Source organism: Argentina silus (genome assembly GCF_951799395.1).
Source record: "Argentina silus genome assembly, chromosome: 2".
Lineage (NCBI taxonomy): Eukaryota > Metazoa > Chordata > Actinopteri > Argentiniformes > Argentinidae > Argentina > Argentina silus.
The window spans coordinates 16345705-16361508 of record NC_139656.1 but is presented as its reverse complement, the minus strand read 5'-3'; the positions used below and the strand labels follow the sequence as shown (position 1 = coordinate 16361508).

Here is a 15804-nt window from a genome sequence, read left to right as displayed (position 1 = left end):
GGAACCTGGAGTTTTGCTTCAAGTCCCGCCCCATCTCCTGTGACAAGTGGGCGTTTCCACATGCTTTCTTGTTATCAAATAGTTCGCACATGGGAAATGAGAGAGGGTGAAGATGATATGGATTAGAATGAGGTCAGTTTGTATTCGTCGTCGATTTCTGTAAACAGTTACATCAGATTAACAGAGCAAAGCGTGAATTAAAACAAGATTTACCCGCCACCTGGCAAATGCGGGTAGATTTTGGCATTGGCTAGTAAATCAGTAAATTTAAAAATCAGCTACTTTGTCAGGTAGCCAACAAAAGTTCGCGAATACTATGCTTTATTTTAAAAACGAAACTGGTGCGATGCGCAATTATTGTCACCGTTGATTTAACATTTGTTTCAACACTCCTGCTGCTACTGCCTCCTCCCACTGCTGCGCATCATACTCGCTTCTCCTGACTCCTGACCGCGAGATAGAAAACATGCAGAGGAAAATGTTTAGCGGTATTTTTGATACTGGGATGGGCGCAAAACTTCAAGGCTACATGAAGTTCTTTCTGTGCAGGGAGTAATTTGTGTCAGCAATCATGCTAATTAGTTGTTTTTGTTATATTTGCCTTAATGTTGGTTTGAAAAAACTTTGAGTGGCTGGTAAATGTTCTCATCCACCAGACACCTTGGCTGGTAGATCAAAACGTTAATGTTATGCCCTGCCTGTTAGTGCAGTACAGTTTAGCAGCCAGACAAACTGTGCAAATTTAGCCATTGACCTCTGCACAAGATGTGGCAGTGGCACAGGATGTGTGGAGCAGCTTTGACTCTTGTTCAAGTCCCGATCCGCCTGTTCCCCCCCATTTAAAGTCTATTGTAGTCTCACCTATCCATACCTCCAAATCATGTTGTTCTCACGTCTCTTTTGGAGCTCTAGAGAACATTAAATTAGCCTTCTGGCTCAGATTGAACTGGACAGAGCGATGGGAGAATGTGCTTGCAATTTCATTGGATGTTACATTCCAAAAACCCTCCGAATTAGGAAAGCCTGGTCTCAAGAAGGTTAAATCTATTGTAATATTGTAATTGTTTACTTTCTTTTACATCCTCAAGATGGCATCAAAGATTGTTTTTTTCACACCATATGACTGGCAAGTTGCAACCCCAAATCATGAGGTGTCTCGATAGCACCCCTTGTCATATCAAATTGAAGAACATTTTGCTCTTGCACATTCAATTGACATGATTATTGCCTTTATTAATAGACACTGTCCCTCACACCTTGCCAAATGATTATGATTATCATGTGGTGGATAGCAGATATTGCTGTAGCCTATAAGGATCGACCGGTGGACCTACACTCACCAGCCACTTTATTAGGTACACCTTGCTAGTACTGGGTTGGACCCCCTTTTGTAGCCCATCTGCTTCAAGGTTCGACATGTTGTGCGTTCAGAGATGGTCTTCTGCATACCTTGGTTGTAACAAGTGGTTATTTGAGTTACTGTTGCCTTTCTATCATCTCGAACCAGTCTGGCCATTTTCCTTTGACCTCTGGCATCAACAAGGCATTTTCGCCCAGAGAACTGCCGCTCACTGGATATTTTCTCTTTTTCAGACCATTCTCTGTAAACCCTAGAGATGGTTGTGCGTGAAAATCCCAGTAGATCAGCAGTTTCTGAAATACTCAGACCAGCCTGTCTGGCACCAATAACCATGCCACGTTCAAAGTCATTTAAATCACCTTTCTTCTCCATTCTGATGCTTGATCGTCTGCAGGTCGTCAACTTCAGCAGGTCGTCTTGACCATGTCTACATGCCTAAATGCATTGAGTTGCTGCCATGTGATTGGCTGATTAGATATTTGCGTTACCGAGCAGTTGAACAGGTGTACCTAATAAAGTGGCCGGTGAGTGTATATTAGGCTATAGGGAAGCTGGGAGCAGTCAGTGAGAAAAAGGACACATTATCTATGGTTGATGAAGTAGTCATGTCCAATCACAGGGTAGTCATACCAAATTACAAGTTCAAAAAGACGAGCAGAAATATCAAGATGTGATTCATATAGACATGATGTTCAGGAGGACTCAAGTGTGAAGTCATGACTGATTGTGATGATTACATTCACTGAGTGCATCCATGATTGTTTGCCTCAAGAGGACAGGCCAGCTACTTTCCATACATGATTTCATAGAAAGGCAGCGACATTCTAGCACAGAGAATAATAGGCTACATTGCAGCACCAGAATAAGTTAATATCATTCTCATTTTGTATCCCATGCATAAAGCTAGTGGGGTCAAAGAGTATTCATAACAGATTCAATACCCACTGCATTGTAGCATTTTGTTTTTTCACTTTTGGTATGTTTGGGTGTCTACATGGGTCTGTGATGGATTGGAACTGTTCTTATTATTATTCCAGTTTATAGGTTATTCCAGTTTATAAGTTATGTAGTTTATGGGTTAGCTGCTGTGCAGCCTAGTCTGTTGCACAGTATGAACTTATGAGAAAAGTTCTGCTTCACCCCAAGTTGTTCACAGATTTGGGGTGTGCAGTGTGGGTGATGTTTCCATGGAAACTCTCTGCATATATCATGCAAAAGTTAGAGGGCCAAATATAGAATTTGTGACTAAGGATTTTCCCTATCATGAAAAATGAGTTTTCTTATGTTAATGCAGCAAACTGTAATGTTGACTTTCTAGCCTATAATTTTGTTAAAAGGTTGGTTTAGAGACCCGGATTTTCACTTCTGACGTCATCCAAATGTCATAAGACATGGATGTCTCTAGGGGTGCAACTGGAAAGGGGTCATGGCGAAGAGAGGAGATGGATCAGAGGGATGGAGGGAGGGATAGAGAAAGACAGGGAGCGACTGAAAGATGAGGAGAAAAAGAGAGACAGAAAAGAAAGTCGAAGGAGGCATCAATGAAACATACTCAGTCTGTCTCAGCCAGTCAGCCAGCCTGTGTACTTCCACTCCTTTCTCTCCCTCCCTCTTCCCCCCTCCCTCTCTCCCCCCCTCCTCCTCTCACTGAATTTATGCGATCAGACAAGGCAGGCTGCTTCTCTTGTAGACACAACCATTCTCCCTCTGTCTCTGGATGAGGTATCTGCATACAGAGAGTGCCTAGAACCAGCTGTTAGAACCAGCTGCTGGATGTCACTCGCTCTCCTGTGGACTATCCAGCCAGCATCTCAAATATTTGTTTGCTATGCAGCCTGAAGAGTAACTTGGTCATTATTTTTTCCTTTTTTATTCTTCACGTTATTTTGGCTGTGTAGCCCTCGTCGCCCCAGAATGATTTTTACCACAGCTGCCGTCCTGGGTGCCACCCTGGGCACAGCGTCAGGCATCCTCACCCTCTGTGGGCTCTCTCTGATTTGCAGGTCCTGTAAGAAAGACAAGCTGGAGGGAGGAAAGGACACAGACCCAGAAAAGACCAAACCCAGTGTGCTGCACTCCCCACAGCAGGTACGTAAGCTGCCCTGCTACCTGCAGTAGTGGGGGCATGATTCTCAGATATTAGATAACTCATGCTTCGATGAGAATCATCAGCTCTGTGATTAAGTGACAGAAAGACAGGACTATTGCAAGTGTGACTGCAGAGAATGCCTATGGATATTGAGAGGTAGCAATGTGTAAAAGCTGTTGATCTAAAGCCCAGGGCTGTTTGGTTTTTAGAAACAACAGGCTCCAGCAGGTGCACAGTGAACATACATTATTAATTATTTTATATGGAATCATATAAATTATTTGTATTGATTTTGCACACTTTTATCTGAGTGGCATGCAATCCTGGTAATGCAATTACACTTGGATAATAAGCATGTTTAGTCTGCATTACTTTATCCTCCAAAATAATTATGTTAATGACATCAATTAGATTCGGTCCAGACATGGTCTTTTTCTCTAAGATGTGTATGTGAAAGATGTGTATTCAACAGAGGAGAAATTACTTTGTTCATTTTGTGGGCTTTTCAGGCAGCAGATAGCGGATATTAATTGGCTGTCTTTATGCATTAAATAATTATTTGAGTAGAATAATTTAGAAAATCATAAGTGGTTCAGTGATGCAGTGATACCATATGCCTCACCTCATTTCAGGAGAAGATATGAATGTAGTAATATAGATATTCATCTAGATCTCAGGAAATTCAGGGGTTAAGGGACACCATATTGTAAATAATGACATAATTACAATATACATTTCACATGTCATACTCTGTGATAAGATAGAGACATCCAATTTAGCTGGTTTGCAGGGAGTCATTTATTGCACTTGTCCTCAAGTATTGTGGGCACTTGTGGTCAGCAAGTTAAGTGTCCAGATTCTGCTGTTCCTCTAACAATCTCCACCTCAGTGAGTCTCTTGAGGAACTACATAGCGTTAAATTGAAATACAGTATAACATGAATTCAATGCCATCAGTTACTCTTATGGGTTGTGTCATATCCCTGTACAAGGGATTTGAAGACTGCCCATTCTTTGGACTGCTATCAATGCTTGTGTTTGCTACAGATCATTAATTTAGCAAAAAATATACAGTGTATGGTGTGTTTGTGTGATCACCTCGATACCTGTTCACTCACACACACACACACACACACAGACACACACACAGACACACACACACACACACACACACACACACACACACACACACACACACAAACACACAGACAGACAGACACACACACACACACACACACACACACACACACACACACAGAGGCTACAAAGGTCTATGACAAGATGATGGGGTATAAGTTGAATAATGCAGAGGACTCCCCTAGCAATTCACCCAACCTCTTCTTCTCAGCATGCACAAGACTGTACAAGTGACGCATACATGGTCCAGAGGAACACCACATCCCTGTCTGCTCGCTTATTGCAGTCCTAAATGTGTGCTACTGATGTGGAAAAAAACACTTGCCGGGTAGAGAGAAAAAACCATTATTTTTTTTGTTCTCGCCTCCTATCATGGGAATAAAGTGCAATCTATTCCACAAGCAAAAGTACAATTCTGTATCATAATCTAATAATAGCTTTATTCTGATTCTATATGATAATGATAAATACATCATACAACATGTATGCAGCAGTTCTCCCCCAACCCTAACCCTCATTGGTACTAGTTTTAGAATGACAGAGATTTTGGAGTGAATGATGCAATCCCAGGACAATGGTGAGACACTGAGAATAGATGGAAATTCTCATCAGTGTATCCATAACTCAGCCCCTCCAACTGCCCCGTCTGAAAGGGCCACAATTTGCTGAGTGCCACACAGAGAGAGGTGCATTCACAGTAAATGTGTGTTCAGTGGATGCATGTGGATTGCCTGACTCAGTGCAGTGATCAGGCACTGTTGGTTGTTATAAGACCCTCTCTGGTTGGTTACATACAGCAGGCTTGCTTTCTGAGATGGGTAGGACTATCCGGGTAGGGCTAGCAGAGAGTTGTTGCCTATGCTAGCTTGCAACATTGAAGAAAATGTAAGAAAACTTGAAGGAATAACTGAATTCTGTTTATTTGGAGCAAGGTATTTGATTGCTTTAACGTGTCGCAAGGCGTAACTCATTTCAAATGGGTTTCCACCTCTTTGTAGCTACTTTCTGCAAAGGATTTCCCTAGGCTTTCCGAACTATGGTCTCAACAAGGTTACCCTATCCTATACACAACTAAGATTTCCCCTTCAACATAATTTCTTTCTCCTCTAGTTTAGTGTGGAAAAGTCGACAGAGCCCATCCAACCAAGGACGCTGCTAAAATTCCCCAAAATCTACAAGCCCAAACCATCAGTGACCTCACCTGAGGTCATCAACTACCCAGATGCCCCAGAGGCTGAGCCAGACGCTGGTAACCAAGCAACGGATAGCTCTGATGTCTTTGTGATTCCCAGGCAAGGTAAATTGCAACCAGGAGTGTTAGACTGACGTAGAATACTTTGTCTCTGTCAGCCTGTGCAGTTATCCTTGGTAGTCGAAAACTAATTATGTTGGTAATTAGTTGATCCACCACTACTGTATCGGAGTAAATCAATATATTACAGTTTTTCTCCACAATAGTTTTTTTTATCATTCAAGTCCCATTCATCACAGGAACAAGTATGCTATGCGATGGAGTAGTGATCTGAAATACAATTAGCACACAGCACTGCGCTATTGTAGACTCTAACACTAGTTAAAAGTCTGTTTCCTTAACTACTTCAGTTGATGCACACAGGTGCATGCTTACTGTGAACACTTCCCAATAACAAACCCAGACCTTACCCAGCCTCCTTTACCCAGACTCGAAGGATGAAACCCAGTGTGGCAGGGAGCTCAATAATGGGATGACCACAAGCAGCTCCATCCTCCACCCCAAGCTGCACTTCTCTCTCACCTACCACACCCAGGAGAAGGAGCTCCACATTACCATCATAGAAGGTAAGGCTTTATCAACACTACCCTCTGCCCATCCCCCCCATTATGAGCTAATAATAATGTGAGATCTCTCTACCTCAGTACCTGTGAAAACCACCCACTTCACTTAATGTAAATGATCTAGAGGGTGTATGGTAACAGAGCTATTCCTAAGAGGTTAACAGGTTGTTGACTCCAACAAGAACAAGAAGGAAGAAAGATTTTATTATGTTTCAAGTTTCAAGTTTATTTTTTACATCTCATACACGAGTGCAGGGAGTAAAATTGTTGGGCTCAGTTCCTTGACAATGCAGCATACAAAATACAAATAATACAATAGACATGACACAATTGCAGTATAGTAAAGTGGCTCAGTGGAATGTCATTATTATTGCACTGTGCCGTTGGTGTAAGAGGTGTTGTTAAAGTGACTGTTTGCTAGTCGAGTCCATTTATCATGTCTGTGGTTGACCCTAACCTGCTGCATTAGCCTACACATGAAACATTTTTGCTGGATCTTACAGGACTAGTGCCTATACAATTAAAACATTTGAACGTTAAATTAAATGGTTATCAAAAAAGCCACTGCCACACGCAAACAATCTTGTTATACTTCAATACTCTGCCTTGCTTTAATTTATGTCCTCCATCGACAAATAATTGAAAGCAATCCCCTCCTTCCTTGGACATGCGATGGTGGTGGGTGATAAGTGTCTGAGTGGTGTGGTGGTGTTTGACGTGTGTGTGTTGGCACTCTGGATGGCTGGTTCCTGCACGTGGCCACTCGGTTGGCTGCATTGACAGCCAACTGAGTGGCCACGTGTGGGAACTAGCCATCCAGAGTGCCAACGCACATGCACACACGTCAAACACCACCACACCACTCAGACACTTAAAAGCGTTGTCTAATTAAAAGGTCACCAATGCATCTACAGTACTTGGCCCTGGGCAGGCAAATGGACGGGTGTTGGAGGAGTTGTGTGTGTGTGTGTGTGTGTGTGTGTGTGTGTGTGTGTGTGTGTGTGTTGTTTGTGTGTGTATGTGTGTGTGTGTAAGCTGTCATTGTATTCACACTTGCGTCACACACGCCTAGTTGAGATATGCTAATGCAGGTCACAGGTCCTCTGCAGGCAGGCAGGCTAGCCGTCTGTGGGAGCTGTGCCTGCTTTGGTTTGTTTATCACCTGCAGTGGGCTCAATTAAATCTCATTATTTCTCAGCCCTCAGCTTCACTCATGGCTATTTTTATCCAAGGCACACACACTCTGCTTTGTTATTGGAGAGAGAAAGAGAAGTCCAGAGAAGTCCTCTGTTTTACTCTTTTACTGTTTAGTCACCTGTGGTAAAGTATGCTACTCAATAGCACAAAGGGGTAAATGCTGTGTGGATTTGTTCACGTCTCTTTTGCATTGTTTGTCATAACCACATCTTCGATAGCACAAAGGACATTATCACGACTGGAGTAACTTAAACAAGGACTCAAACGCATGACTTGAATCAAAAATTTAGTCTTGACTTTCACAAGGGTACGGTTCACAGGTAGTCAGTCAGATGAAAGGAATATAATCCAATAAAGGGGTTATATCCAATAAGGAGTGGGCAAAAAGGCAAAGTCAAAATAACACCCGCAGATCAAAAACCAGGAATACTTGGAATACCAGGAACACTAGTAGAACACTGGGACATAAAGACACAAAGGTACAATGACGAACTGGCACAGACATAGGGGAATACACAGACTAAATACACAGGGAAGGAAGATGAGGAACAGGTGAAGTTAATCAGGGCAGGGTCGACAATCACACAGGTGGGAAACACACAAGGGCAGGTGGTGAAGTGTCTGAAACGAGAGACAAGGTGAGGAACACAAAACAAACAGGAAACAAAAAATGAATAACATGAAACAAAGACAAACATAAACTAAAAAACAGGACGAGACGTTACAGACATTAAGACAACAGAGAGTTCTAACACTTGTGTAGTGTATTCTACATATTTTGCATCTTGTGGTAATTGTTGCTTATTTCAGTAATGAGGGAACAGCTATTCAGATTCTTTATTATCAAAACTATATCCGAACCATGCGTTTAGCTTATGCCAAATTTAATGATAAGGATCACATTGAAATCTGAGTAAAAGCTAAGTAACTAGGAATAATTAATTGCATCTTGTCATGTTAGTGATCCATACATCCCTCATCTAGAGTAGGCCTACAGTAAATGTAATGAATGCACAGTGAATGTATCAAGTGTTAGGCCGATATCTGAATTTAATTTCAATTTGGGGCCACTGGCTAAATCACTCCCTCCCCTCCCTGTGTGTCTCTCTCTGTAGCAGAGCATGTGAGTGTGGGGCCAGGCTGTGAGGGTTACGTGGCCGGGGTTCTGAGCTCAGCAGCAGGACAGAGGGTGGCCCAGACCTCGGTACGGAGCCTGACCAGCCATGTGCTCTGGGAGGAAGGCCTGGTCTTCTCTCTGCCAGGTGGGTATGAGGTGGAGGGCGAGGTGGCACTGTCACTGCACAGCTGTGACCGCTTTTCCCAGAACACCAACCTTGGCGTCATGAGGTTCAAGCTGGCGGATGTGGGCATGATGTCCAACGCAGACTGCTGGGTGGACCTCCAACCACCGAAACAGGTACAGCACAGTACTGGTTCCTGCTACTGTAGATATTGGCTTGAAAACAAATGTTCAACTACGAGCTGGAGGCTAGATGGATATAATAGAATTATGTGTAATATATTTTTGTAATATTTGTGTGTAGTATGATTGTGTTTCCAATGTCATTAAGGATTGCTGTAATTGTCTGTAACAGTCAATCTCTTGGGAAACAGAGTGAAACAGAGAATAAAGATTTCTACCCTCCAAGACATAATACTAAATTCCAGATTGATTCGAGATGGATTTTCTGTGTCACTGTGTGATTCACTGTGTTTCCACTCATCTCACTAAGTGGAGAGTCTTATGGCGAACAGTCATGCATGTGGGGCTGGGGAGGACGGGTATCCATCTGGTGAAGTTTACCTGCGACACAGCTATTGCCTAAAAGGATAGGAGGTGGAATTGGAATGGAGGCAGGGATTTCAAAATGTTATTTATATATTTTTTTCTTTCAAAACAGGGAATTAAATGCACACTGCTCACCTTCATACTGAGGGTGTCAAAATAATTTTCTGCTAAATCCATGTTTTCATTTCATTCAATGCGTGCTGAGCATGGGTGGAATGGGTGGGGCATAGCGAGTGGCTCAACTGGAGCTACAGCGAAAATCTGTAGTGGAGAACTTCCAGTGCCCAGTGTTTTTTTCCTGAATCTGGTGAACATTTCCTTCAAGATGCTGTGATTATGTAATAAGTAGTCATTGTAAAGAATATGGATATCCCCTGTCTGTCTTACCTGGGCCAGGTGTCTATCATATTCTTACCAGTTTGGGGAGCATACTGAGACAAAGGTACTTTGCGTGCATTATATAATTAATTCAAGATCAACATTTAGCCTGTTTGCCTGTATGGTACCCTTCTTCAAGCACAATAAGCCTGCTTAAGTGCTCAAGATGTAGAGGGATGATAACCATCCTCTTTTATATTGCATTTAACCTTGAGATGCTCTAGTTAAAGGCCAGCTCAACTCAAACTGCTCTTATTGGCATCTATCTGACGCCTCCGTCAGTAGGATCTGAGTTGTATTCAGGAGTTGAATTAAGAAATGATTTTGTTGGTGGACTTTTTTTCATACAAATCAATTTCATGCATCTATGTTGCTGTGTTTTTCTTTGGATATGAACATGGAGTTTCTTAACTGTAGCAGAACACAGTTGGAGAAGTCAGATGATTCTAGAAACGTATATATCTATGATGATGATGATGATGTATCATGCATTTTAGAGTCCAATTTCTCCTCGTTTCCAGTTTTTTCTCTTGTCAGGTGAGCTCATTCTGCCCACCCAGGCTTCACTTCAATTAAAACTCAGGCTACAGGGGACACCTGAGCTCAGATAGGGAGTTAATGAAACCTGCACTGCCTAGCTCTCCAGTCTCTCCAGTCTTGTCTGGCTGCTGCAGCGTGAGCCTGCAAGGCAAGAGATCACAATCTATGTCATCCTAAAGCCCAGAGGATCTTTTTCCAGGGATGCACAGGAGAGTGTGAAGTCATGCCAGGAATTACAAGCAGGGATGGGGGTCAGAGAGGGAGTGCGATAGGAGGATGAAATTAGATAAAGGATGCCAGATATAAAAAGGGAGTAGAGTAAAAAGGAGAGAGAGAGAGGGCAGGAGGGAGATGGGCGGGTGTGGCTGGGAGAGGGCTAGAAGGGGGGCTGTGGAGGGGAAATTTGTGTGATGTAGGGTGTGACGCAAATGATGCATCACTGCAGAAGAATGGCCATAAATAATTTATCATTCCGCTCAGTGAGAGGATTCTCAACTCTTCATTTAATGATCACAACTGCATAGAGAACACAGGGGCAGATGGGGCTGATAGAGGCCAGAGATGACACACACACACACACACACACACACACACACTATATATATATATACACAAACACACACAAGAAAGTATTTTAGAGAGAGGCTGTTGTAGATGTCCTAACTGTAAGCCAAAATGACTGCTTTTGCTGAACATTGAGATGACAATGATTATCACATCAGAAAAAAAGAAAAAATTATTCCAATAGAAACCATTGAAGGAGAGGAATGAATTAGGTCCAAGGCTACTAAAGCTAGTGACATACAGTATGATGACTCAGTCAGTACTATTTAATAAAACACCCATTTGGCATTGATTACTTGCCACTGCTCTGATCTATTGCTCAGTACAAATCAACGAGTGAGTCAGGCTGCGAATTAAAGTGTTTACTTGCTATCGATATAAGACCCTAAAAGTATACTTAAGCTGTAGAAATTGCATACTGGTCTTAAGCGATTTTACAATGATGCATGGCATTTTTAGATGCTTTTGGGGTACCAGAAAATCAATTAGGAGCCCATCCTGGCTCTGTGTATTGGTTTATGCATAATCCTACTCTCTGTGTCCATTAGCGACAGTAGGTAACCCTATATGTAGGCAAGGTTGGACATTATGGAAACCATTTCCTGTCATGACTCTTGAGCAAGACTATCCATCTCCAAAATGTACCTAAAGAGCAACTACTGTCACTCCTCAACCCTCCACGGTAAATTATGCAGTGAAATACAATATTTACTTAATTTGGAGTCTTAAAAAATACTTATGTCCCTGTCACAGTTTGTAGTATATTACAGTATGTGTATTGGCCTAGTGATTTTCTCATCCTCATTCATGCATACAGCCCATGCTCAAAATTGGTGCAGAATAGCTCAAGGCTTTCAATATCAGAGATTTGCGCATATAATTAGAGCACAAAAACATCTTTTGACATCACAGTCATCATGATCATTTGTGTCAAATGAATCCTAATCTTGCAGAGGAGAGGTGACTCACAGACACTCAGCCAGTCCATCGAATTACCGGTGAATATGGCCTTTGTATCAGTTGATGATGATGTCAAAGTAATAGGCACACAAATTTGGATTTGTAATATAGCTTTTGTACTCTTTGTTACAAGTTATAGAAAAACTACTTTGTATATAATAATTTATGATTGGGGTATAGTAGATGTGTAGGAGAGAAATTTCAGCAGTGCAGTTTGTCATTATAAGAGTTGCAGTGGGAACGTGATTTTAGAGGGAACATGATTTTATCCTCCAAGAGTTGAGATAAGTATGACATGGATACTGTATCTGGAAACTAGGACCAAACAAGCCAATTATTACAATTCAATCCTCATTTTCAAGGTATAATTTTTTTGTTGTGCGTTTCTGACATTTTGTGTAGACACCCTCAAAGTCATCTTTTTTGTGTGCCTTTTTACACTAATAGTCAATTGTTGTGTACTTCTACCCAGCAGGATTTCCAGTCAGCAGGAGAGGTCCTCCTGTCCATCAGTTACCTGCCTGCAGCCAACCGTCTGGGAGTGGTGGTGATGAAGGCTAGAGGGCTGCAGTCTGACAAGCTCAAGGACTCTATAGGTAACCTACTGTACAATGTACACCTACCTCATCCACTATGGCTCTTAGGGGGACTCCACTGCTCCTCAATACATTATACATGCATAAAACCATCCTCCGGTTAGATAATTCAATCATTATGGAAGGACACATTGAATATGCCTATAGTAATATGCAGTTTTTGTTCAGGTTGGCCACCATTCTGAGATGTGTGTTCTGTTTGATTCAAGTTTCCAATCCAGTAGGTTGGACAACTACAGCAACATAAAGAAAGAACAGGACAACGGAGCCACAGGAAATAGCTTATACAATAGGAATTCCGCGAGCTACACCCACTCCTCTAAATATAATTATTGGCATCATAAGTAAATTTATCATGTAATCACTGTTCCCACCTCTCCTTAGACCTGTCTGTGAAACTGGCCCTGAAGCACCAGTCCACCAAGTTAAAGAAGAAGCAGACACGGCGGGTCAAACACAAGATGAATCCTGTGTGGAATGAGATGATGATGTTGGAGGTGCCCAGGGAGCTGCTGGCCAAATCCAGTCTGGACTTGGAGGTGTTGAACCAGGCAGGACCTGGTGAGTTGGAGTCCCTGGGCCGTTGCCAGCTGGGCTTACAGGCCTCCAACACTGGGCTCCAACACTGGCAGCAGATGCTAGACAACCCCCGTAAGCAGATTGCCATGTGGCACCCACTGTATGCCTAAAACAAGCAAACACCTGTCCTCTTTGCCCATCTACGTAAATACCAAAATACCACACATAGAAATCAAACCAATGAGGGCTGGTGTAATTCCTTATCAGGGGCGGCATGGCATCAAATCCTAGACAGTTGAGGTGCCAATTCAAATGCTTTCCTGGATCATCATTTACGACAGCCCTAGTCCATTTTTCAACTAATATTGAAAGGTTACTCTCCTATTATCCACAGAAATACCAATACTCACATAAAGCTTCAGTCAAAAACTATATTAGATCATGTAAAGTATTCTAGAGTGGCTGTGCATTTCAAAACAAGGTACAGTTATTGGACATTTAGAGACTGACTGGACAGAACTGATATACCACTGGATATACAGTATATCACAGGATTTTACAAGATGCACATTTTAAACTAGGTACACATTTGATTTTTAAATTGCGTCGCTGCAGTGTAATACTGCACCTACAGTACCTATATTTAGCGACATCTTCAAAAGAGATGTGACCTATTCTCATACAGTACAGTAGCTGTTTGAACAGTTAAATGAAGCAATGTCTGCCTTTGTGTTGTATAATTCAAAAGCCCTATGAACAATGAAAAGCACCAGTTTTAGTTTTCCTTTGACATCCTGTAACTGTCATGGAATTACAGTGGATGGTATGTTTAGGGATAATTTCCCAGACACAGATAAAGCCTACTCTTTAGACTAACAAGCATTATGCATGGGGAAAATGTGATTTAATCTAGGATTTGTCTTAATCTGTGTCCAGGAAATTTATTTTAATACACAATATGTGTATAAATATGGCAGCTAATGTTATACGCATCATGTAGTGTTGCAGTGAAGTAACATACGGTATTTGTTTGATTCATTCTCATCAATATGTGCAGATTGTATTTATCAATAAAATATGAGGAAATGAGACTGGTGGTCTCATTTGTAAATGCTATAATAGGAATATACCTACTTGTCACACTTGCACCTTGTGCACCTGTTTTAATATAGTTCATTTTGCTTCCAGTTATTGTGCGCAAAGAGAATTTTCCTCCAGTATAATTACTTTTACAAAGCTTTTGTCAAGTGAACTAAACTGCACCAATATACTGTATGCTGTCAAACATGATATAATGACACACGTTAGTCAAAATGTGTGGAAATAACAAAGGAACCGGCATGCTCTTCAACAAATCTGATTCTAGTTGCACTTCTACTGATGATGTACTGAGGTACATTCCATTCCATGCATTACAATGAGCCCGTCCTGCTACCTCCACTAGCCTCCCCTTTGCAGATCACTATGTGTCTGCCTAACATTAGACATTCTGCAGACATTGATCTAATCACAGAGATCATAATAAAATATGATTATTATAATTCTGTGGATATAATATGAAGCTCATTAACAAACCTAACAAACCTTGGGTATGTATGGCTTCCCATAAAAAAAGAAAAAAAAAAGCAAAGCTCTCAGCATCAATATCACTAATCCAATCCAAATGACACAAAAGCAGATTTACAGACAATTACAGCTAACACATATGTTACGGTCATACCATCCACTGGCCTAACTCTTGACATACAGTATCATTATAGTGAATAATGTGGAAAGCAATACTTTTGTCAATTACTTATTACTTAGTTAATCATCCAAGTAATAAGTAATTACAACAAATAAGTAATTCACAAGCATGGAATTGTATTCACTATGATATTGTATGTTGCATCTTTGTCAATCATACAATCAAACATATCGCTTCACATTCATCTTCAACTAGCCTAAATCTGCTCTGCTGTAATAAAATGCTGTTGTTTCTGTGTTTTAATAAATGTTTTTAGATAAAAAATAAATTCAAGAAAATGTCTTCTTTTAACATCAGCACTCTTATCTGCTTTTCTGAAATGTTTTGTAACCAGACCTTCAATTCAAGACTATTTCCATTTTGGACCAGATACAGTATACAGTATGCCTAAGTTACACTAGCCTATTTAAAGGATGTCTGAAATACAACTGGTTGAAAATGTACAGTACACACACTTTACAGCCCTAAACAATAGTTTGTAGATAATTATGCTCTAATGTTGTAATCGGTTACCTAAGAGAATTGCAGTGGATGTGGTTGGATATGAGGTAGTAGGATATACAAGCAAGAATGCATCATCCATGGTTGTTCAGGGCAGTTGTCTTCCGGTCCTGCCTATCTATTACAATCTCCCTGCAGCTGCAGGCATGGCCTCAATTAATAATGAATGTTGCCTCCAATCTGGTTATATATAACAGAACCAATATTATACAATAGTACAGTTCATCACACTGCAGAGAGAAAACATTGCGCATCTATTCAATGGAAAGGATAGTATGTTATCTAAGGTGGTATCTGTGAATCTGTGATTAATGTTGAGGAGAGCAGGATCACTGAGGACAGCCTAAAACAGGTGAAATAACCAACAATTAACATTGTAGAAAATGCTATTTGTGTGTATGCCACAATGTGAAAGGCTTGTATAAAACTGCATTTACTACTTGTAAGTAATGATGTGCTCATCATATGCGTCATAATGCGTGCCTAGCTTTTGTATGAGCTCATTGAGAGAACACAAAAAGAGATCCCTGACACCCTTTCAAAATCCTCAAGTCACACAGCAAACCTGCAGTAAAGTGGTCTATAAGTAAGGTGGAATGGAGACTGACAATCC

The 15804-nt window shown here is 41.3% G+C and overlaps 1 protein-coding gene across 1 annotated transcript; it reads left to right on the top strand.

Annotated features, from left to right (window-relative positions):
- Nucleotides 1–3274: 3274 nt before the first annotated feature.
- syt13 (synaptotagmin XIII) lies at nt 3275–13155 on the top strand (the record flags this gene model as incomplete). The annotated part of the gene is made up of 6 exons (XM_083691716.1): nt 3275–3448; nt 5696–5882; nt 6266–6403; nt 8713–9014; nt 12304–12424; nt 12809–13155. 6 exons carry the CDS (start codon nt 3275–3277, stop codon nt 13111–13113), a joined length of 1227 nt encoding a protein of 408 aa, XP_083547842.1. The 3' UTR covers nt 13114–13155.
- Nucleotides 13156–15804: the final 2649 nt, after the last annotated feature.